At 39.2% G+C, this 23,687-nt stretch overlaps 1 protein-coding gene across 1 annotated transcript; it reads right to left on the minus strand.

The window, feature by feature from the left end:
- Positions 1-5,034: 5,034 nt before the first annotated feature.
- LOC104385146 (zinc finger protein 366-like) lies at positions 5,035-19,204 on the minus strand. The gene is given in 5 exon segments (XM_009993559.1): positions 5,035-5,249; positions 5,252-5,635; positions 8,878-9,052; positions 15,653-15,844; positions 17,903-19,204. Coding segments are annotated over 5 exon segments (2,262 nt in total). The 5' UTR covers positions 19,199-19,204.
- Between the last annotated feature and the right edge of the window lie 4,483 nt (positions 19,205-23,687).

The following is a 23,687-nucleotide window of genomic DNA, read 5'->3' on the forward strand; positions in this document are numbered from 1 at the left end:
TTGGTTATGAGAGGAAATTTCTGTGTTTTCAAAGCTATTAAAAATCAAAGCCTGTTACTGTCTGTTCCCAAAATGGTGCCGATGTACATAGTGTGAAAATAACTTATCTTTTAAAAGCAAGATGCTTCACAATGAAGGTTGTTATTTCACTTTTAATTTGTCCCTTGGGGTCTCTTGTTCTGCAATAGGGAGGACTATCATCCTCCTACTTGGGTCACTTGGCACTGCCTCTTTATCTCATAGTTTTGTTTGCAATTCTTCTGACTGGCCACAGTTTTATATGAGTTCTTTACTACTCTAACATGAGTTATCTGTGGGTGCTTATGAATTAGCTTAGTGTGACTCTGTGATCAGGCACAGTCTCAAGGCCTCATTACAATGAAATATTCTCTATTTTCTAGGAAGAATGCAAGAAAAGGAATTTGCGTTGCAAATTATTCCCAAAAAGCATTGCCATTCTGGGGACCGCTACTCCTTTCTACATGGCTGTTGCTTTTGCTCCAATGAGAAGTGGGGTTTTAGGAGTGGATAAATTAGCTGCAGTGAAGGTGTGGTTGAAAATGTTTGGGTTAACCATTCAGACAAATCAGACGTTTGCAGTGAGTTCCTTTCCTGAGGAAATGTCTGACACTTTCCCTTATGAGGTCTGTAAGGGAATTCTGGACTGCATACTTCCAGTAGATGACATTTTTCTGATTATGGTGTTATCTGCTGGGAGTTGTGCTCTGTTGAAAATGTCTCATTTGATTGATTTTCCTGGAATGCTCTTGATATGTAGCCATTTGTCTCTTGATAAGGATTTTCTAGCTGTCCTGTAACACTTTCCAATTAATAGAAAAAAGGGCTATACAAGAGATGCACACTTTTCTGCTCTACTCATTGCAGAAGTGACTTGCTAAAACTCGTCTATATGACCACCATTATAGAAATTGCAACCAGGTTCAACTTTTATTATAGGAACTTATATGGCTGCAAAGGTAGAGTGGACTGATCGTGAATGGCGCACAGCTGGGAGCTACCTTGAGAGAGACATTTTTGAGAGTCAATGGACTCCGTCTCTTGGCTATATACCTCCTAAAATAGGATCTTTTATCAGACAGAGGCATATATTGCCAAGAAGGTAACTGAAGGACTTGTTCCCACTTCTAAAAGACAGTCCCCTAGACTGAATTAATAATTAATTTCTACCTGATCATTTCCCTTTGAGACTGAAAAAGAATGCAGTTGTACACATGATTCCTGATGGATTTCTAATTCTTCTGCTTGACCACATTGTTTTCCTTGAAAGATAGCTCCTTTTTTAAGAGGTGTTATTTTGCAGTGGTAGCAAGGAACTTGAATGTATATAATAAAACAGTTCATGACTGAAAAAACATGACTTTGTGTCATGGTTTGACTCAGAATCGGCAGTTAAACCAGTGACAATAATGCTTTCAATCCCCTCCCCCTCCCACACAGGTAGAGAAAGGAGAGACTGGGATTTCTTCTGGTGTGTCACCCCACACAATGATGTCACTGATGTACTGCAGGTGTTCTGGACCTTCTCCAGTGCAGCGTGGATCAGTCCAAGGCAAATGGTTGAGCTGTGTTTCCACCCCTGAGGAAGTCGATTCCAGGTGTACTGGACTCCCCTCCAGGTGAAAACAAACTGTGGCCTGCACTCTGGTTCTAGAGGAACAGAGAAAAAGGCACGAGCAATGTCAGTAGGGGCATACTACCTGGCTGCTTTCGACTCCAGCTCATACAGAAGTTCTAGCATGTCCGGTACAGCAGCACTGAGTGGTGGTGTCACCTCATTCAGGCCATGATAGTCCACTGTCAGCCTCCACTCGCCATCAGGCTTTCATACTGGCCAGATAGGACTGTTGAAGGGTGAATGAGTCCTGCTGATCACACCTTGGCTTTCCAATTGCCAGATCAGCTTGTGAATGGGGATCTCTGTTGGTGCAATATTGTCATCTATGCACCGTTGAAGTGGCAATTGGCACCTGTTGGTCTTCAGCCTTCAGAAACCCCACTACAGAAGGGTCATCTGAAAGGCCAGGCAAAGTACGCAGCTGTTCAGTGTCCTCAATTTCTACAGCTGCTATACCAAAGGACCATCGGTACCCTTTTGGGTCAGTCAGTTCTTGAGAACCTCCTGTCACTCCAGAGATAGTGACGGAGTCTGTCCCTTTATGATTCAATGGCATTAGGGTGCACTGTGCACCAGTGTCCACCAGGGATTTATACTTTCGTGGTTCTAATGTGCCAGGCCACCGAATCCACACAGTCCAATAAACTCAATTGTCCCTCTCCGCCTCCTGGCTGGAGGCAGGGCACTTCTAATACTGGGCATTTGAGTTCAATGCACCATCCTGGTTGAAGGACCAGTTACTGGAGAGTGGTGAAGCCTTCTTCCTGGAAGGACCATCTCCTGCATTTGTTCTATTTAGCAGCTCTTGTATGTGTATCTGGATAATAGCAGTGGGTTTATTGTCCCAGGTTGTCATATCCTCTTTATAATAATTATGCAAGAGATCCCACAGGTGAGGTAAAACTGACCCTGCCATTACCAACATAGAACTTTATGTTCACATAAAAATCCTTAGTATAATGTGCCACCATACAGATCGGTATCAAACCCCCTGTGATCACTAAATAGCTTATCTCATGATAGATTATGGCTTTGGCTGTAGTCTTGTTGATAAACCATAAAACAGTAACAAGAGCAGCTGCACAGAGCAGTATGATCCCAGCTGCATACCACATATATGATTGCATGTTGGGAAAAAGATCTAGCAGAATCATTGCAGAAAGTGTCTTTTCAGTTTTCAACCCATAGGTATATTCAGCAGAAGCGTTGCCTATAGCTGAGGGGTTCTTGCCATCAGAGATGGAATTCTAAACATTCACTAATTACTGAGAATTTATAGACTGGGCTTACGATTGAGCCCACTATTGGGCACTGTCCTCAAACCAGGACAGGCGCCAATAAATTATTGTCACGGTTTGACTCAGGATCGGCAATTAAACCAGAGACAATAATGATCTCGATCTCTTCCCCCTCCCACCCAGGTAGGGAAGGAGAGAGAGAATGAGAGAGAAACTCTCTGGATTGAAAACTAAACTAGACAGCTTTAATTAAACACTAATGACAAAAGAAAATATGTACAATTATATACAATTGTGTTCAGGAATGTGCAAAACCCTATTTCCTCCCCCCACCCCCAGCAACTCCCACAGCACTCTCCTTAGCTGTGAACAGTTCCAAAATGTCCCAGACCGCTGCTAGAGATAGCAGCAGTGCAGACAGGAGCTGAGAGTAAAGTTATGAGGGTCAGGAATGCATGAGCTTAGCGATCAATGGTGATAGACAGAGGTCTCCTGGGATGCCAGCCATGGATGGAAGAGAAGGGAAGAAGAAGCAGGAAGAAAGTTGTCTTCTGTGACCTCTGACCTTATACTGAGTTTACTTAGATATATAGAATGGAATACTTTGGTCAATTTTGCTGTCCGTCTAGTCCACTCCTCCCTATGGGCTGCAGATATGACTCTTCTGCTCTCAGCAGCATCCCTGAGGAGGCAGAGCGAGGTGACCTCGGCGTCTCAGCAGTAACATAAACATTCCAGTGTTTTCAGTCCACTAGCTGGAAAATTTGCTGCTAGTTAAAAGGGAGTTTACTAAAGGAAAAAAATAAATCAGTAAATGGAAAATTGGCTTCATCCTTGCTTAAACCAGGACAATTGGCCACCTCCCACATCTCTGGGCAACCTGTGCCAATGTTTCACCATTCTCAGTGTAAAACATTTATTCTTTATATCTAGTCTAAATCTACCCTCCTTCACTTTTAAACCATTACCCCTTGTCCCACCATTACATGCCCTTGTAAAAAGTTGCGCCCCAGCTTTCCTCTAGGCGCCCTTCAGGTATTGGAAAGCTGCTATAAGGTTTCCCCGGAGACTTCTCCAGAACAACCCCAACTCTCTCAGCCTGTCTTCATAGGAGAGGGGCTCCAGCCCTCTATCTCTGTGGCCATCTTCTGGACTCACTCCAACAGCTCCATGTCCTTCTTATGTTGAGGACTCTAGAACTGGACACAGTACTCCAGGTGGGGTCTCACAAGAGTGGAGTAGAGGGAGAGAATCACCTCCCTTGACCTGCTTGCCATACTTCTTTAGATGCAGCCTGGGATACAGTTGGCTTTCTGTGCTGCAAGCATACATTGCCAGCTCATGTTGAGCTTCTCATCAACCAACTCCCTCAAGTCTTTCTCCTCAGGGCTGTTCTCAATCCTTTCTCCACCCAACCTGTAACTGTGCTTGAGATTGCTCTGACTCACGTGCAGGACCTTGCAATTTACCTTATTTAACTTCATGAGGTTTGCATAAGCCCACCTCTCAAGCCTGTCAAAGTCCCTCTGGATGGCCTCCCTTCCCTCCAGTGTGTTGAGTACACCACACAGCTTGGTGTCATCAGCAAACTTGCTGAGGGTGCACTCAATTCCACTGTCCATGTCGCCAACAAAGATAAACATTGCCAGTTCCAGTACTGACCCTTTAGGAACACCACTCGTCACTGGTTTCCACTTGGACATTGAACTTCTTGACCACAGCTTTTTGAGTGTGACTATCCAGCCAATTCCTTTTCCACCAAGTGGTCTATCCATTGAATCCTTATCTTTCCAATTTAGAAACTAGGATGTCATGTGAGACAGTGTCAAATACTGTGAAATACTTAGCATTTTCAGATTTTTTGAGACCTATGGTTAGAAATGTTCATATATATTTAGTCAGATAACAAATCAAATGCTAAATTATGTTGCTTTTTGATAAGTAGAAAATTGTGTATAAGTCTCTACCACCCCAGATAAAGGAAAATAAAATTCTGTACTCATCCCGTTGTCAGCTTCTACATCAGTTGGATAAGTATAAAAATGTTAGTGGTCAATATCTATTGTATTTCTTGGTGACCTTGGACTGCTTTATTCTTTTATTCTTTAGATATTTTACCTTAAATTATTTTTATTCATTTGGCTTGTTTATTTCTAAAGACTACTGCAAACTTCCAGGCTTTGCTAAATTACAGTTCATGCTAAAAGCTATCTGGTTCAACTTTTCCAGCTCTTTTAAAATGTCCATTTTAATGCCTATAAACATTGCTTGTTTTTCCATTTCCCCCCCCAGCAATTCTTTCCAGCTTTTGTTCCTGTGTTTGAAATACAAGTAATCAGAGAGAGAATGGCCAAGTCTGGCCTTTTCAAAGGTATAAAGCTTAAGTGTTCTTTGTTACTTGCAGGGTCTGTCTCTCCTTGACTCTCCTGTTTATCTGAATTTCCTATTCTCTTCTCCCGTCCTCCCTCACTTAGCATTTCTTCCTTCTCATTACAGTCCTTCATCATGCACTCAGGTTTGCCAGACATATTTTGACCTACGTACAGCTTGTTGTTGTCATGATACATGCGAGGGGTGTAATGCTCTGTCTCACAGCAGTTGTCTTCCTCTTCTTCCTGACGTGAGCTTCCCTTGGGACTCTTTCCATCTGAATGAAATGAGATTCCTTTCACTTGGCTTTTCTGGGAAAGATCAAAGGGTTCTTCCTGTTTCAAACTTCTCAAGACATTTGTCTGGGACAGAGAAATTCTTCTTCCCAATTCTTGTAGTGGTTTGAGGGAGGAGAAAAGGAACAATTTATATATATAGCAAATGTTACTATGTGATACATGGTTAAAAACATAAGATGGCCTTCTATTTAGTATTTTACCTTTGTCTTCCACCCAGCTATCTCCAACTACTTTACTGTTTACATCTCATGGCATCTCCTTTGAGATGCTGTTGCAAGAAGTACTACTGTATTCACTTCACAGCCAGGTCGGGACACACAAAACGTGCTATACATGCCAGACATTAGATGAGAGAGCTAGGAATATATGTGAAGTGTCCTAGCCTCTTGTTAACTATTTTTGCCAGTGAACCTTCCCACTTCCTCCTTCCTTTGTTTTTAAAATGATCACTTTGATCTAAACCATTACATGCCATAATCAAAGTCCCAGGTTTTGTACATTTTTTCCAGAGGAGTGGGAGAGATTAAAAACATGTTAACAGATTTGTTCTAGGGACTCTCTGGTTCAACGCTACTACTTTAAAAATGAAAACACAATCATGTCTCATCAGTCTACGATCTCTACCCTCTTTGATTTTTCCTCTCTCATCTAGTGCTACTGAAAAGCTAGCTAGTGCTTCAGCTTGAAGAAATCATTATAATCAAATTATGATTTTGAGTTGTGTAGTATAAATTTGAGTGTGCTCCTGGATCAGATTTGTCTTAATATTTGTCACAGCATCTCCTTACTTTTCCGCTTGCTGGAAACCCAGACATTACCCAGCAGACATCTGTGGACTTTAATGTGCTCTGATCATCAGGATGCACAGAAGAAGATTCAGACAGTGCAGGCATAATACATCTTAATTAAAAGAAAAATTACATTACTGGGGTAAGGATTTCATCCAATAACAAAAATCTATGAGAGACACTGTCCTGGTTTGAGCCAGGACAGAACTAATTTTCCTTTTAGTAATTTTACTTTTTGGTTAAGTCACTTCTAAGTAGCTGCACTTGCTGAAATTAATAGCAGTGTCTGCTTCTAGGACTGATAATGCTTGATGTTTATAGTTATTGCTGGAGAACAGTGTGCAGCACCAAGGCCACTGCTTGGTTCTGAAAAACATCTTATGCTCCAGAACCAGAAAGGAGGAAAGGGGTCACACCTGCAACCCTCCTGTGGGGAGGAATGGACCAGACAGATGACCAAAATTGACCAAAGTATCCCTTCCCACACATGTCATATTCAGTATAAATCTGAGGGATCACAAGAGTCAAGCTTTCTTCATCCATGATAGGCATCCTGGGAGGACTCTGCCTTTGATCCTGATCCATATGTTCTTGTATCCCTGTGTTCCTGCATCTAGCTCCAATCTGCTGCTGACTCCAGGAGTCCAGTCTGGGACTTTTCAGGGCCTGCCCTACAACCTCAGTGGTGACATGAGCGTTATTGAGGGGGGGAAAGTGTGATAGTGGTTTTGTATATATTTGTATATATTTCATTTAAAATTTTTTTTCATCACTAATGTTTCATTAAAGCTGTGTAATTTAGTTTACAACCCACAAATCTCTCTCCCTTATTCTCTCCCCTTTCCCTATAGGGGGAAGGAGAGGGGTTAATAGAGAGCATCTGTCATTTGTTTAATTGCCAGCCCAGCATTAAACCATGACAGATACTATTTTACTTGCTTAGTTTTGGGTTGTGTTTTTTTTCCTCGGTAATTAAGTGCAGTTTCTGTAGGATTTATGCAGCCTCACTAGATACAGCTGCTACTTGGCAACAGGTTGTATTTGTTAAAATGGTTCATGAGCAGGTGGCAGCCCTCACAAATTGTCTTCTGTGTGATAACCCTCAAGGGCTGAAGAATCTCTGTATACTGAAAAGCACTTAGACTGTCTTCAATTACAAGTAATTGTGTAACTAGCATAGTGCTGTAGAATATTTACAAGGAAAAAAAGAGTCATATTATTAACTGTTAGGAGCTTTGTACATTTTATCCCAAATTTCATTAGAGTATGTGTTTCCCATATGTGCCAGGCTGCCCTAAAGCCTGAATTCGAGGAACACCAAGAAGTCTTAACTGTAAAGGAGTTATTTATCCAGAAAATCTTAACCAAAAATATCTTGGATACCACAACTCTTAAACCAATCCCCTCTAATTACCCCACTTCTTTAGAAATTGGCATTGGCATGTGTGTACAGATGAGGCTGATTTTATGAAGTGTATGTGGTGGGCAGGAGGTAGGAAATGCTTTGCAGAATAACCTGAGTGGTCAAAAAAAATCCCTGAACTTTGAGAGAGAGGAGTATCTCTTCCTGTCCACATGCTTCTTTTTAAATTGGGTCTGAGCTTATGGCCTTGTCTAGCATCAGTTATGACAATACATCACAGAATTAATATATCTTAAGCTTAAGCAGAAAGGTTTTTGGATGTAGAGCCATTTGAGCTTCCATTCCCATTCCAGACTAGAATACAAAAAAAAGTGAACAAGAGCTGTGAAATCTTCTAGATTTTTTGTTTCTGTCAGTTTTGAATGTATTTATGATTTATCCCCATGTTTAAAACCAAAGATGAGAGAAAAGCTATAAACTCCTAACCAGATGTATCTGGGTCTGTCAGCATCTAGGAATCAACTCTTCCCCAAACTGTAAAATTTCTTAAAAATTAATGGAACCACACCCTCAGTCAGGAAGATCAATGCAATTTCAGCTATGTCCTCAAGTCATTCCCCTGGCCAACTACACGTGCCACATTCTCACTAAGGCTCTCTCCATCAGCTCACTCCCATTTGAGTCTCAGGGGTACCCACATGCTGGGAGAAGCTCTGTGGTGCTGTGGATATTGCACCTTCTGCACAGTAATGGGCAGCCCTGGGCTTAAGTACAAGAATGTATGTATGGTATGGCTTGATAAATCCTCTGCTTTGACACTACTGACTATATTTTCCCTAACACTTGACAACAGCAACATAGTGCAATACATTTATTTCCTTTGTGCTCACAAGTACTGTCTCATTTTGTCTCAATCTACTACTCCATCTTGGTCTGTACCTCTGTATCATCACATATCTAGTCTGAAATTTCTCTGAGACAAGGGTCACTACCTTGGGGATCTCTGAACTATAGCACTGGAGTAATATAGATAGTTAATAACAAACTCCTATGCTTATGGGTCTCAGTCTTTTCCAATCACTTTGGATCTATGGTATGAAACCATAGATCTGTGGTACAAAGCCGATATGGATTTACTGATATGCTCCTTCAAATCTCTCAGAAAATAACTGAAAAATATTACCTTGAGAATGAAATCCTCTTTCCATGATGCTGTGTTTGACTTTCATGTGCCTGGTTAGGTTCCCCTTTAAGGTGAATTTGCTGGGACAGTAGAGGCACTTGAACGGCTTACTGTCTGAGTGCAAGTGCATGTGTCCCATTAAATTGTGCATTCTGTTAAATTCCTTTCCACACAGCTGTCAAAAACAGTAAAAATGAAAATTATTTGTTCATAGGGGTACTTCCAAGGAGACCATTTTAAAAGGAAATAGAACCTACCCTTCTCAACTTGAACCCTGGCAGCTTCTGGCTGCAATTTCTTTTTCAAAGATACAAGCAAAAACCTACAGACAAGAAGAGGTGGTTGAGTTTCATCTATCTAGTGCCTTCTGCACTGCTGCCATGTTTTAAAAATTTAGTGACTAGGAGAGACAGGGTCAAGGATTCCCCAAAATCAGGGAATGCTGTTGTAAGGAGGGAGAGAGGTTTAAGAATGTAATCTGAAAGGCTCTTAACCTGAATGAAATTCAAAGTATAACTTTCTGCCTTGGTGAACCCTTTCATTTGTAGTTTGTAAATCGAGCCTTTAGTAAAAAACACTATCAGGTAGAGATGGAGATACAAGATAAAAATCAAAGAAGGATTTCTGTGAAACAGTCAAGCAGAATATTACTTTTTAAGTAGAAATTAAATAGCTGTACATTTTTCTTAAAGCTAGAAAAAAAATTCCTTTTTCTTTTTGTGTCTTCCTCCTCTATTTTTCTCTGATCCTCTTATCTTGTGTTTACCAGCTTCTGTGTTTCAGTGTTTGGTGAGTAAGCTGGAATTTAAACAGTCATAGGGCTGCAAGAATGACTCAGCTTTCCCTGAAGGGTTTTCCTGACAGCTTGAGCTATTGATTGTGCAGGTTTCCATTTGATGAAACAATAAGGTTTTTTTTTTCATTGTTGTTGTTTATCTAGATGGGTCTTTTTTTAGTCTGGTCCCTTATAAATCAAATATATTTTTGCATCCAAAGAAGAGCAATCAAGCTGGTGAAGGGCCTAGAGCACATCTTATGAGGAGCAGCTGAGGGAACTGGGGTTGTTTAGAAAAGGAGGCTGAGGGGCAATATTATTGCTCTCTACAACTACCTGAAAGGAGGTTGTAGCAAGGTGGGTGTCAGTCTCTTTTCCCAGATAACAAGTGATAGGATGAGAGGAAATGGTCTCAAATTGTAGTAGAAGAGGTTTAGATTGGATGTTAGGAATAATTTATTCACTGAAAGGGTTATCAAGCACTGGAATAGGCTGCCCAGACAAGTGGTAGAGTCACCACCCCTGGAGGTATTTAAAAGATATGTAGATGTGGTGCTTGAGGATGTGGTTTAGTGGTGGACTAGGTAGTGTTAGATTAATCGTTGGACTCAATAATCTTAAAGGTCTTTTCCAACCAAAATTATTCTATGATTCAAGACATAAGAGTTTAACATCCCTATTGCAAGCTTCTAGTCTTTCACTATCAGGATTTATAATTTTATTCCTATTCAAGTGGATATTTTCATTCTCTGCAAATTTCTTTGCTTTCTACTTAAACTCTTTTTTGGAATAAATACTAAAATACTTTTATAATCAGAATTTTTAAATTTTTATTACTATATGAGCCATAACTACCATTCCTGAGTAATTGAATCATATCTTCATCTAGAAGAAAATTATTAAAAAGCAATTACTGAGATTCCACCAAATGTTTAGTCCAATCTGACTTTTGATTTAATTTATTTTGGTACTACAGAAGGTCTGCTACAGTACATTTTTGAGTCAAATTCACAAAGCCATCACCTAGAGTATCTGGATGAAATTTAAGTAGTGGAATGATCCTCAGTGAAGTAGTACTGTATCCTTTGCTTTTTACACCATCTCTCAAGTGAAAATGGAAGCAGTTCACTAATATAAAAATTTGCAGTGGCATTGTTTTTAAATAAAAACTAGAGCTGAGTCAGTGTTGCAAAGAGGAAAAGCCCAGAAATATTCACTTGCTTTTAAAAAAAATTGACTTCAGCTGCATTAGTTCTCTTCTGTGATTTTGCTAAAATTAACATGCTAGCAAATACATTTATCAGCAAAAAAAATTAATAGCAACTGAAAATGAGTTATTAATTTTAAAAGTAAGATATCAGATTACAAGGGTCATCCATTCACTTAGGAAAGAAGACTGTCTCCCTTTTACATGTAAAGAAAGCTAATCTGCTATTCAACTTGTATTCAGTTAAATGAATACACCAAAACCATTCTGAAAGTGCTGGGGAAAACCAGAGGAGAAGCAGAACTGATGAGCACAGAAAATTCCCAAGGAACACCACCAACTGAATATCTTGACAGCTGCTGGAACAATCTATGTTGTGTCAATATTTCTCTGGCTATAAGAATGCCAATAATAATACCTCTAATACCTCTTAGCAGAAGGCTTCTGGTTATCTGCTTGGCTGACTTGTGTTCTCACCAGCTTTTGCTAGGTCTTTATTTCTCTATCTAAACTGGTAATGAAGGAAAATCACATTGAACAGCTCAATGGTTAGAGTACTTCATGCAAATCTAATCTTTATAAGGTATTGAGTAGAAAACGGGTCTGGTAGGAGCATTTTTTTTCTCTCAAGGCAACATTTATTTCTCTTTCTTCACAATGAAAAAAAGAGAGGAGAATTCCTAAAGGATAGTTCCTTACAGCATAAAAGTTTTGTTTCTGAATAAAGGAGATAGGTTTTACATTTCCCCGTCATGCACAGTCTTGGGGATGTGTAATGCATTCCTGTCCTGAAATCTCCTTTGGGGACATGAGGAAAAAGTACCAGAGTGGAGAGGTATGGCAGAAAAATGAAAGAAATGCAGATATGAAAATTGTTTTTTTCAGAACCATGGTTCTGTGTGGCATCATATCTAGTTAAAATGTCCCTTTCAAAAGGACCAAGACAAGTTTCAGATTAATGTCCATGATTCAGAGAGAGAAGGGAGCAAGTTTCAGGCTCAGGTGTTGAAAGATGGCAACTCAGAGCTAGATGGGGTTTACAGATAGTGCTTTAACAACAGTCTGAGTCTGCAGACCAAACTATGAAGGTGTACAAATTTTTCTTCCTCTGTAATAGGACAAGGATGTGAGCACTGATGAACAGAGACAGAGCCAGTTGCATGGGAGGGAACTGCAGCATAAGTCACCACAGAGCACCTTAGCACTCAGGGAGACGCAAAGCTTATGCAAGAGATCTTGGGATAGCAGGAACTACATGGTTTACTTGTGAACCTTTTGTTAGGCTCTCTAGTTTAGACAAAATAAAATTCAAGCCCTGAAGAGAGAGACCTCAGTTGCAAGTCTGCTGAACACACTTTGATGCACTGGCTGGTGAAATGGACTACAGTACAGTTTGCTAGAAAAGCTGAATTAGTTAAACACTAGATTTTTGTCTTCCTAAGCCACCGCATGAAGTATCACCCTTCTAGATTTGTCAGTCTGTTTTGTTTCTCTTGATCTAAACCTGCAATTTTAGATGGGGAAAAAGTGGAGTTTAAAACATCTGCTGCAAAGAGCTGGAGAAAACTTTATTGCATTCTTTATTAGAAGTCTGAAATCTTATTGACTGCAGCACTAAAAGCAACTGTAAATTTCATAGGAGCTTCCTCTGCAAATCAGAATTAGCAATATTGTACTGTTTGGTGCAGAACTCAGTGTTTTTGTTTAAAACAGAAATAAACAAGGAAGCAAGTGTGCTCAGGCCTTTAGAAACTACAGAGAAATTCACAGATCCAGGCTGCAGCTGGATGAGGAAACAGAAGGGACAACTGCTATTCCCTCACTTCAGATGGTTTGCACTTAGATGTGATTAGACACTTAGGAAAGCCTCACGTTTTGGTTTTTTTTCTGTGAGAAAAAGGTAAAGAAAACCATTTGCATGCGGTGAAGTAGAAAGACTACTGCTTTGTTCTTTCCCTTGTATTCTTATTTTTTCTTTTTTTTTTTCTTCATAAAAAGGGTGTTCCTTTCCTCAAAGACAGAAGGAGAGGGAGAAAGACTGTAAACTGTCCAAAAGGACTGTGAGAAAACAGGAAACTTTGAAAAGGACAAGAGAAAGCAAGATTAAATCTATTTGCAAGTGGTTCCCAGGGGATATGTGAGCCATTGTCAAGCAGGCTGTTCATACAGCTACATCCTTCCTTCTGCTGAGGAGGAGTTTGGTGCCAAAAGGCTGCTATCTGGTCATTGCCTTAACCTTCTGAATACTAGCCAGAAATACTTGTTCAAGTCTTTCAAGGGCTCTGACAGTGAGGCAAGGGATGTTGCTAATGCCAAAGAGCAATTCCTGATTCTTCCTTTGCTTATAGTTAGGATCTCTGCTCTGTTCAAGGGTAGTGATGTTGATTCATACCCCTTCAGCCAGAGGAGAAACTGGTCCTTGTGCTTACTTGTTTTTCTCCTCTTAGGAACATTGGGTGGGGATAGAGAAGTAAAAAATAAATAAATAAGAAAAACAGGTGTTCCTGTAGAGCTTTTGTTACTGGCTGGAAAACTGGTACATCAGTTCCTGGATGTCTTTGATTTTGTGTTTTCAAGGTGAAATGTTTCAAAATTATCAAAGCAAAATGAGGAAGTAGAAAATATGAATTTTGACATTTTCCTATTTAAATTATCACTGAAAGCCATATTTTCCTATGACATTTTGAAGTTCTAAATTTTTTTAGAGAAAATCATTCTATTTCAATTTTTTCATCCAGCTTTGCTTCTTGATGAAGGACTCCCTTTAAGAAAATATTTAATTCCATAAAGATGTCAGGGTAAAGAGTTATAGAAATTGCTTCTAGATCAATCTTCAGGCATAAACTGGGTAATACGCTCCACTCCATATTTACAGCCCTCTTAGAGCAGATCAAAGTGGGAATAAAGCCTACAGCTTTTGACTTCACAAGGTATAACTACAATAATGAACCAGATAGGCAGAAAAAGGAATAGATGTAGTCTCTAGTACTGAATAAGAATATAAACATTCATAAGGAAGAAATTAGAGATGAGCACAGTCAAGAAAGCCAAAGCCTCAAAAGTTTATGGGGAAGAAGAGGGAATGGAAAGGGAATGTCAGCCTCCAGTGTGCTGGAGGGAGGTAGCAAACTGGAATTCCCAGAGGATCCTGAAAAGGCCAGATGGTCTCAGAGGTCACTTGATTAAGATACTGATTTCCTGCCCTGAATTTCAGTCTAGTAATTTGGTCCATTCAAGCCTATTATGCAGTTACATTTTTCTTTGGTTTTGAGTCTTTCCTGATGTCCTGGTTTGACAGTACTGGGATAAAAATTTTCTATGGCCTGCTAACCTGAGACCACCTAGGACCCCACCAGCTGTTGCCAGTTTGTTTGTGTATCAATTACAATGGAGAGGGGAGCAGCTGTGCCTATGGGGAGGAGAGTATGGGCCAGGTGATACAAATGGACTGATCATAGTATTCCTTCCCATAGTGCTCAGTATAGAATTACTCTTAAGAGAGCTTTCTTCTAAGCTTGGTGGCTGGGGTGCTGGTTAGATGGAGGTTTGTCTGTTTATAGTATCTTCCTGTTCTTCAGAAAAAAAAACAGAATACAGGAACACCAGCAGAAGAACATTGTACATTGAGACAGGTTCCCTTCCTCTGTGTAGGACTGGCTTGGCTGCTCCAAGGTTTTTTGCATACTGGGACTGTGGACTTGGGCACCCCCATCCACTTCTGAGTCTAGTTTGGGATGTTTTTGGTTGGGAAGTAATTGCCAACTGCAGAGTGTGGGTTCTAAATTTTCATATTTATTGATAAATTTGAGTATTTCTATATATTTGTATGTAATTCACATTTCTTATTATTATGTTTTATTATTTCATTAAACCTGTTCTAGTTGGGTTTTTTCCAACCTCTCCCTTATTCCTCTTTTATCTTCACCTGGGGGGGTAGTGGAAGGATAATAAAGAGTATTTGTCATGTGGTTGTTTATAACTGTGACACCTGTTCTGTTGCATAGCATTACTGTGTGAAATGGTGGCTGCTGCTTTTTCATGGTCCTCTGCAGGGTGAAAGAGTTGATATCTGTGTTTAGTCAGTATTTCAAGCTATTAAGCACTTAGACTTCTGTTTGGGTGGCTGTACTAAGCAACTGTATGGTGTGTTTTGGGTTGGAAGGGACCTTAAAGGTCATCTAGTTCAAATCTCCCTGCAATGGGCAGGGACATCATCTACCAGACTAGGTTGCTTGAAGACCTGTCCAACCTGGCCTTGAACTCTTCCAGGGAGGGGGCATCGACAATTCCTCTGGACAACCTGTTCCAGTGTCTGACCACCCTCACAGTAAATAACTTATTTCTGATGTCTAACCACCCTCTTCCAGTTTAAAACCATTACCCCTTGTTCTATTGCTATATGCCCTTGTAAAAAGTCCCTCTCTAGCTTTCTTGTAGGCCCCCTTCAGGTATTGGAAGACTGCTATAAGGTCTCCCCAGAGCCTTCTCTTTTCCAGGCTGAACAAATCCAACTCTCTCAGCCTGCCTTAATAGGAGAGGTGCTCTGGCCCTCTGATCATCTTTGTGGCCCTCCTCTGGACTTGCTCCAACAACTCCATGTCCTTCATGTGTTGGGGACCCCAGAACTGGACTCGGTACTCCAGGTGGGGTCTCAGGATAGTGGAGTAGACAGGGAGAATGACCTCCCTCGACCTACTGGCTATGCTTGTTTTGATGCAGCGCAGAATATGGTTGGCTTTCTAGGCTGTGATATCTGGTGGGTTCATGCCTCTGCCACTCTGAGATGTACTTACCTTGCATTTAAAGGGTTTAACATCAGAATGAACAATCATGTGGGCCTTGAGAGTCTGCTTTTGCACAAAGCTCTTGAAGCACAGATTACATTTATAGGCTCTGATATTGGTATGAATCAGAATGTGTCGCTTCATGTTGGCCAGCAAAGTAAATTCCCGGCCACAAATTCCACATTTGTGCTCTTTCACACCCTGTAAGAAAATTTTAAAAAACAACCAAAATTCTGTAGATAGACTATTTTTTAGATAATTTCATCTTAATTCCACAATAGCAAAGCAGGTAATAAATTATTTTGCTTTTAACATAATTGCTAAAGTAATAGATATTTATGCATTTCTAATTGGTGAATTTATACAAGAATCTGAGAAGCAGAGAAGGAAAACAAAATGTAAGCTCAAGTTCTGTTTCCATCAGTAAGTTTACAAATCGGTGAGACAGTTGTGGAGCTCCTGTGTCCTACTCTGCTGCTTATGTAAAATATTGGTTGAATGTGTATACTTATTGGCCAATAATAAAAGCTAACCAGATAAGAGACTAAAGTAGTGCCTGCGTATGGTAGTTGAGCATCATTGGCTTCTAAGAAAGACCTGTCCCTGTTTTGAAGAAAGCTATAGAAAAAAATCTGAAATAGTTAAAAAGTATTAAAGCAATGTCACCAAGTAAGAATGTCCATGTTACATTCAAGGAAAATGAATACTATTTACTCTTAGTGGGACTTGCACTAACTGATGGAGTGATCCCATTTTATCTGGTGTTTACAGAGCTTTTTAGCATCCTGTATGCCATCCACTCAACTTACTAATGCATAATTCAATATTCTGGGTCACAGCCATGTGATTTAATTGCCAGCTTCTCAAAAAGTAATTTAGATACTATGAAATTCAATGAATTTACTAATAAACACTTTAAGAGTTTGAGTATAACTTGATGGAAGGTAATGAGGATTTACTACTGAAGTATCAAGAGCAATTGCAAAGATAACTTGAAACAATCTCTACTTTTGTACCAGTAAGTGGATTTAATAGTTAATTGCAAAGCTAAAACTGTGAACACCAACAGTAAATTTAAGTGTCTGCCTATCTCATGTGAGGCTACATTTGGGCAGCTAAGTACTGTTGATTATGTTCACAGCTGCAGCTGTGGACAAAGAAGCAGAAGCTCTTTAAAGGTTCAATGGCATTACTTATAACAAAAAACTAAAAAGTTTTTAATTAGTAGAATTTTGTGTGGATAATCCAAAGACCAGGGAATCTCCAGAAAGAGCAGAAATTATAATAGTGTAGTAGGGAAGAACAAGCAAACACAGAAGTAGAGGTTTTTTAAAAGAAAATGTCTATTCAACTAAAATGCTGTAGCTTTGTTTTTCATATAAAAGCCAAAATTCACACACAACATGAAAAGTGTTAAAGGAAAAAATGTGCAAGACTGGAAGCAAACTTTTATAAAATGTGTGGGGTTTTTGACTTGTCTTAATAACATTGTTAAAGGTGGATAAAATAATTTCCAACACTGTTGAATGGAATAAATTTTTCCTATTTTTTAAAGTGATTCTATTGGATGTGTTCCAAAGCCTGCTCCCAGTCAAAACTGACACCACTGATGTCAGTAATGACAGAAGTGGCAAGACTGCTACTTGATATAAATTGGCTGGGATTATGGTCCTGCTTGTCCACTTTTATTAACTGGCATTCTAGATTACTTATGCAAAAAGGGGAATTTTTATTAGGTTGATTTTTCCCTAAATGTCTCATTATAATGGTTCTTCAAATTCTGATGAGTAATAATATATCCTCTTTTGCTGCATATATACAGCCTACTGCATATCCACCTACTTCCAAGGTAAAGGAAGAAAAGCAATAGACCTGTTTTTCATAAAATTTCTGTTAAAATGTCAGGGGTTACCTTTACAAAAGTATATTATTTTACAGAAGTTCATTCTGAAGATAAAACCCAGAAACAGAAATGTGAATAGAATTTTGGGAAGTAATACAGGTGTTTTAATTTAACTCCTGTTTATAACAAAACATTTTTGCATGTGCTTTCTGAACACTGACAGACATCTAGCTTATAGTATTGTCAGTGCTGCTGGGGCTTTTGCTCTGCATAAAATTATCCTATTGGCAAAGGGCCAGAATGAGGCTCTGTAGATTGATTACCTTCTTTCCAAGGAGGTACATATACCTTTAGTAGTCTGTAATCCCTGTGCTACCTTCCAGTGCAAGATGACAGTGCAACTTGTGATGGCTTACCTTGTGAGTTAGGGAGTGTTGTTTGAGATGGTGAGGCTGCACAAACTCCATGCCACATTCAATGCAGATATATGGGCGGATGTCTTTGTGCTTCATCATGTGATTTTGCAGCTGACTTGGGTACTGGAAAGTCTTATCGCATTCAGTGCAATTGTACTGTATAGGGCCACGATGGGTTGTTAAGTGTCTCTTCAGCTGGGCCAAGGTTGAGAAGTCCAGACCACACTCCACACAAATGTTTTCTTGGCCACTCTTGTGCTTAGATTCATGTGCTTTCACCTCACTGGGATAGGCAAAACCTCTGCCACAGATCCTGCAGTTGTAAGGCTTGATGTCACTGTGTTGCATCATGTGTCTCTTAAGGTGACTGGTTTGAGTGAAAGCCTTGTGGCACACCTGGCACTTATGTGGCCTAGTGCCTTGGTGTGTCAACGTATGTGTGTGCAAGTGGCTTGCCTGCTTGAAAAGTTTGCCACATTGGGTGCAAGCATGTGGCTTAATACCACTGTGCCCCAAGATATGGGTCACCAAATTGTACTTGGATGTATAGGACTTCTCACACATGGGACATTGCCAGCGTTTCTGTTCACCCCCCATATCGACATAGTAGCTGTCATCTATCTGAAGGTTGACATCTACTCTTTCCACTTTATGTTTGTTTTCACTACTTCCTCTTATTTCAGCCCTCCTGAAGGGTGGCTCTGGAGGCCTTTTCATTTGAAAGGGGTTCCTGAAATGAAAGTTTGGGGGCACAATAACAGGAAACATTAAGCCAGGATGGACTTTAGGATAATAAGGGTAAGGAGACTGTATTAGTGCTGAGCTACTGGGCCATGCCATTGTAGACTTCACTGGTTCTTGCTTAATGGGCTTGGCCCCAAAGTTCTCCAGAGTTCTGTAGAACTGAAAACCAACATTGCAGAGATCGATCATCTGGGAACTGTATTTGGGCTGTGCTGAGTGTTGAAACATCAAGGGACGACTGGAAGAGCTGATATTATTGTGATCTTCAGGCCTGTCTGGTGATGAGGAACCCTCAAGAGCAATAGAAGGAGGCATTTTTGTTGGCATGCTCTTGCATTTCTGAGACCCTCCTTCCAAGGACCCCTGGAAAGTTTCTATGCCTCCAAGAGGAGGGTGGCCACAGTGGAAATGTGAGATGTGTGGTTTGAATTCTTCACCAAATGGAGTAATTCTGTGTGGCTTTGTAACAGGACTTAGTGGCTGCAGGCAGCAGGAAAAAGGAGAGGCTCGTGTACTGTCTACATTAAAACTCATTTCTTCATTCTTCATCATATTTACTTTTTTCTGTGTTGGCCAAATTCCTTAAAACAAACAAAAAGCCATCTAAAGGATATGGCAATACAAATGATAATATGCACGTTTATTATGACTGTGACATGAAAAGTCAAAGCCAAAAAAATTTAAATTTCTTTGTATCATTAACACATGCTGCTGTGAGAGAAAACAATGTCCAGGTGATCTAAGGACATGGTGTACTATCGGGTTTTGTGCTGTTTCCTGGCTTCTCTCACTTTGTATTGTAATAAGAAGGTGGAGATTAATTAATTTTCTTTGATTTAACCCCAGAGATGTTTACCTGGCAGATTTGAGAGAGGAAAGACCTTTTGACCACTCTCTGAATTACTTTTACAGACATAATCTAGGTGTTTGTTTCTAAACATGTAGGCAAAACCCCCACTTTAAATATAGAATTTATGTCAACAACCCTTCAAATCTCCAGAGTAATTGGCACCTGTCACGGTTCAAACAGTTCTTCTGTCACCCAACCCCACCCGAGAAGGGAATTGGGAAAGGAAAGGAGTCCTGTGGGTTGAAATTAAAACAAATGTAATAGAATAATATTTGCTCCCATACTAATATGAAATGCAAAGTTATACTCAGCTCCAGATAGTAGTTACGAGCTGTGTGCTTCTAGCAGTGAAGGCTAAATGCCAAACACTGTGAGCACGAAAGCTCCAGTAAGAATGCAATTGTCATAGCAAGTGGAGGAGTAGGCCTCAGGCATGGAATGACAAATGAGATGGACAGGACTCTTTTGGGAAAGTAGTCATATTAAAAGAAAAAAACCTATCCCTGCAAACTTCATGATATATAGTGAGGGTGATGTTTATGATATGGAATACTTTGGTTGGTGTGGGAAACTGTTCTTCTTCTTCCCCACGTAAGTCTAAACAAAATGCCTTTTAAGCCAGCAAAGCTAGCTTGGGTCAGCTGCCCTGGGCTTCACCCCTCCAAGCCCATTGCACCAGCATAGTTCAAAACTACTTTCAACCTTGGTCACTATAGAAACCTGCATACTAGAGCTGGGTATAAAGAAAAATGGCACATCTTGTCTCATTTGTTCTCACAAAATTGGACTATGCAGCCTCTCAAAACTAGACTTTCTCTGAACAGGAAAATGATCTTATCATTCTGTCCCAGCAAAACTAGGACAGTACCTAACCCCATGGGCAAAATAAGGAAGAGTTAGATCTTGAAGACTCTTTGGGTACAAAGGATTGACTTATTAAAAAGTGGGAAAGGAAAAGGAATTCTTCAAATACAAAAAAAGATTCCACTTCTTTCCAAAAGGGAAAAAGTTTTTCAAAATTTATCTTGGGCAATGTTAAACTCACACAATTTGAACATAAAATACACCTGTAGACCAAAATCTCCCTGTCAAAGTATGGACTTGTCCTTCAAATGTCTTTCATCTTGTGTATCTGGTTCTTTCCCAGCAAAATGAGTATAAAATGCTTTAGAAAGCCCATAGTAATTGAGAACCCAGCTATGTTATTTACTGGTTTTGTTTGTTTATTGAAATTCTGACAAAAATAAACAGAAGTGACAGTGAGTAGTGTCTAATTGCTCTCCTGGCGGCTGCTGCCTCCCTTCTTCCACAGCCTGTTTTATGCAAAATTTCAGTCTATCTGGAATGTGGAGTTATGGCAGAAGCTGTAGAACTGCTTGAAATTACTAGAAAAAAATAATTTCCTTGCACTAACCTTTGGTTGCTTTCACTGAGCATATGTTTTTATTCCACTGTCCATGGTTACACACATCATGGGACCAAGCCTACAAGGGAAAGTGTTTAAACAGTCAGTGACCAGCTCAGTTAGAGGGATGCTGTATAATTTGACAAAAGAGCACCTAAAAGAGAAGGGAAAGTACAGATTTGCAGTCTAAATATGAATCATCTTGCTGCTTTTTTTTTCCCCTTCCCCAAGTCCCATGATGTAGAAATTCATCAAGGAAAGATTGAATCTAGCCTCTCTTCTTATATCCTTTCTTGTTGGTAGCAAAACCTTGCTAATTTATTGGAGGCATTAATCAGAACTTAATTCCATAAAAATGTGAATCCTGAGGAAACCACAGAAGATACTGCTGATTTTGACCACCATGCAAGAAATAGTTGAAGAGCAGTCCCTTCTTTAAATAACTTCAGTAGTTAACTTTAAAACTTTTAATAACACAGTTCCCCATTAATTTTGTTCTATCTGAGTCTGGAATAGCTGATCTCATTTTAGTACTCAACAACAAATAAGGGGGGATGAACTGAAGGATTTTTGTATTAAATATCTCCTTGGGACCTTTTGTCTTTCCTATATAAGCGCTTCAAAATTTATTTCTTTCTGCAGTACCTAGTTATTTAAGATGGAATGTTATCTAGTGCAGCGTTGTGTGATTCTAAACATTTAGTTTAAAACTGGATAGAAATTAAAAATTCTAGCTTTTATTAGCAGTATTTCCACTTTTCAGTTTTGAAAACTTGTTCTGGAAACCTCGCTGAGACAGATGTTTCCATGCTATGTTGCCACCTAAACATAAACTCCTAAACCTAGTACTCCAGAGCTTATAAAAAAGTTAATTTATTTAGAACAGGCAAGCATCCTCACAGTTTATTTTGTTATGTAAATAAGTATATTTGGAAATACACTATTTTAAAAAATAGAACCAAAATTAATCTGTCTGCCCTTTTAAAAAAGAAACAAAAAAGGCTACAGTGAGTTCAGATAGTTGTTGAGGTATTTCCAATTCCATGAAAGAAGAAGAGTTTAACACAAAATATGAATCACCATTTAATTTTTCATTTCCACTCATTTCTACAAAGTTTTTTTTAAAAAGTACATAAATCATATTATTCACTCTACAAGCATATGCATTGTTATAGTCCCCAGTTAATATTCTGTACTGATGTAAACAGTAAAATTTATTTAGACTTGAATAGAACCAAGGTTCTGCTTCCAGTATGAAAGTGTCTTCTATCTATAGAATAAATATAATCTCAGCAATAAAACTGCATACTGAGGTCTTTACTTAGTTTTCACTCGGTCACTATGCAAAACTTGCATCAGTCTCAGCATCTGATCAAAGGGGCTTCACTACACTGAATTAATCTCATTTCAGCAGCAAAGCAGTGTTGCCTACCAAATCTGCACTGCTTTGAGGTATTTTTCAGACTTTGAAAATGCCAGGAATATCTGTACAAACATAAATGTATCCATCACTGGTAACCAAGAATTTTCAGTTAGTACACATCTGATTGATTTTCCCTGCTAGTTTCCTTCAGTGGCAACATGAGCCTTCCATAAGCCCCTTTTTTCTTTATCTTCAGCTTGTTTTCATGTCTTCTTTCATGCTGCCTCCTGTGTGTGAGTGAAGTCCCATAATAATGTTACTGTTCCCCATTTCCTCTTCTATTGGGAGTTTCATAATTTTGGAGAGTTGGAAAATAGTCAAGTGGATTTAAATTTTTTTTTTACCACTAATTTTCAAGTGTATCTTGTCTGTTTTGCTGGTTTTATGGCCTGTCTTGACTAAGTTGAAATAGGTGATGATAATAGTCCATATCTGTAAAATCCATGCATCTGCTTGTCATTTGTACAGTCAGTTTTGTGGGTGCTGCCTTGATGCTGAAGCTGTAAATATGCTCAAAAGATTTAGAGTTATTTCAATCCTAGGCTCTCTAGACATTAGTCCAAACTGCCATTGTTATTCAATAATGGGTTATTTGTACAGTTTTTATAAAATTAAGGCATTTTATTTACTGTAGGCTTGTGTGACTATAGTCATTAGAGGATGTCAGGATGGAAAAGAACATGTTCAAATCCATACCAGAACTTCTCCAAAATCAGTGTCAAGCTTACTCTCTTATCGTTTAGAGAAGTCTGTGCAAAGTGTTTTCCATCCATGTTCTCTAGGCATCAGTAGCCACATTTCAAGGACACAAATTTGAAAAATGGACTCCATTAACATATATTGACTGCATGTTAATATACTTGAGCTGAGTATATAAACTGAGTATATGTTATGTATAAACTAAGTATATGTGAATATACCCAAATCAGCCTTTTAGTCTTTATGCTACATTATTTGAAATGAACCTAAAGATTATTTACATTTTAAATTAAGATAATGCTTTTTCTGCTACATTGTGGAGCTAGGAGAAGGCAGAAATTTGGGCTACTTTGTAAAATAAACATGGATTTAGGTAAAGTATCCAAAATCAATGAGTTTAGATACTGATTAGGGAGACACCAATGTTGAGGAGGCTTTAAAAAAACAGGCCTAAACTGGGAATAATAGACTGTGGAGTTAAATCAGATCTTTTCCAATACTACTTCTATAAATGTTTGTTTTCTCTCTCTCACATTCATGTAGACCTTGTGTCAAATGAAGTCCATGATTTAATCATCAGCTTAATTGTCTTCTGAGATAAGACTTCTTGTCCCATACCTTTTATGAGATAGATATGTCTGCTGAAATGGAGAACGCTATCACA

The sequence above is a fragment of the Chaetura pelagica genome, unplaced genomic scaffold (genome assembly GCF_000747805.2).
Source record: "Chaetura pelagica isolate M959 unplaced genomic scaffold, ChaPel_1.0 scaffold623, whole genome shotgun sequence".
Taxonomy (NCBI): domain Eukaryota; kingdom Metazoa; phylum Chordata; class Aves; order Apodiformes; family Apodidae; genus Chaetura; species Chaetura pelagica.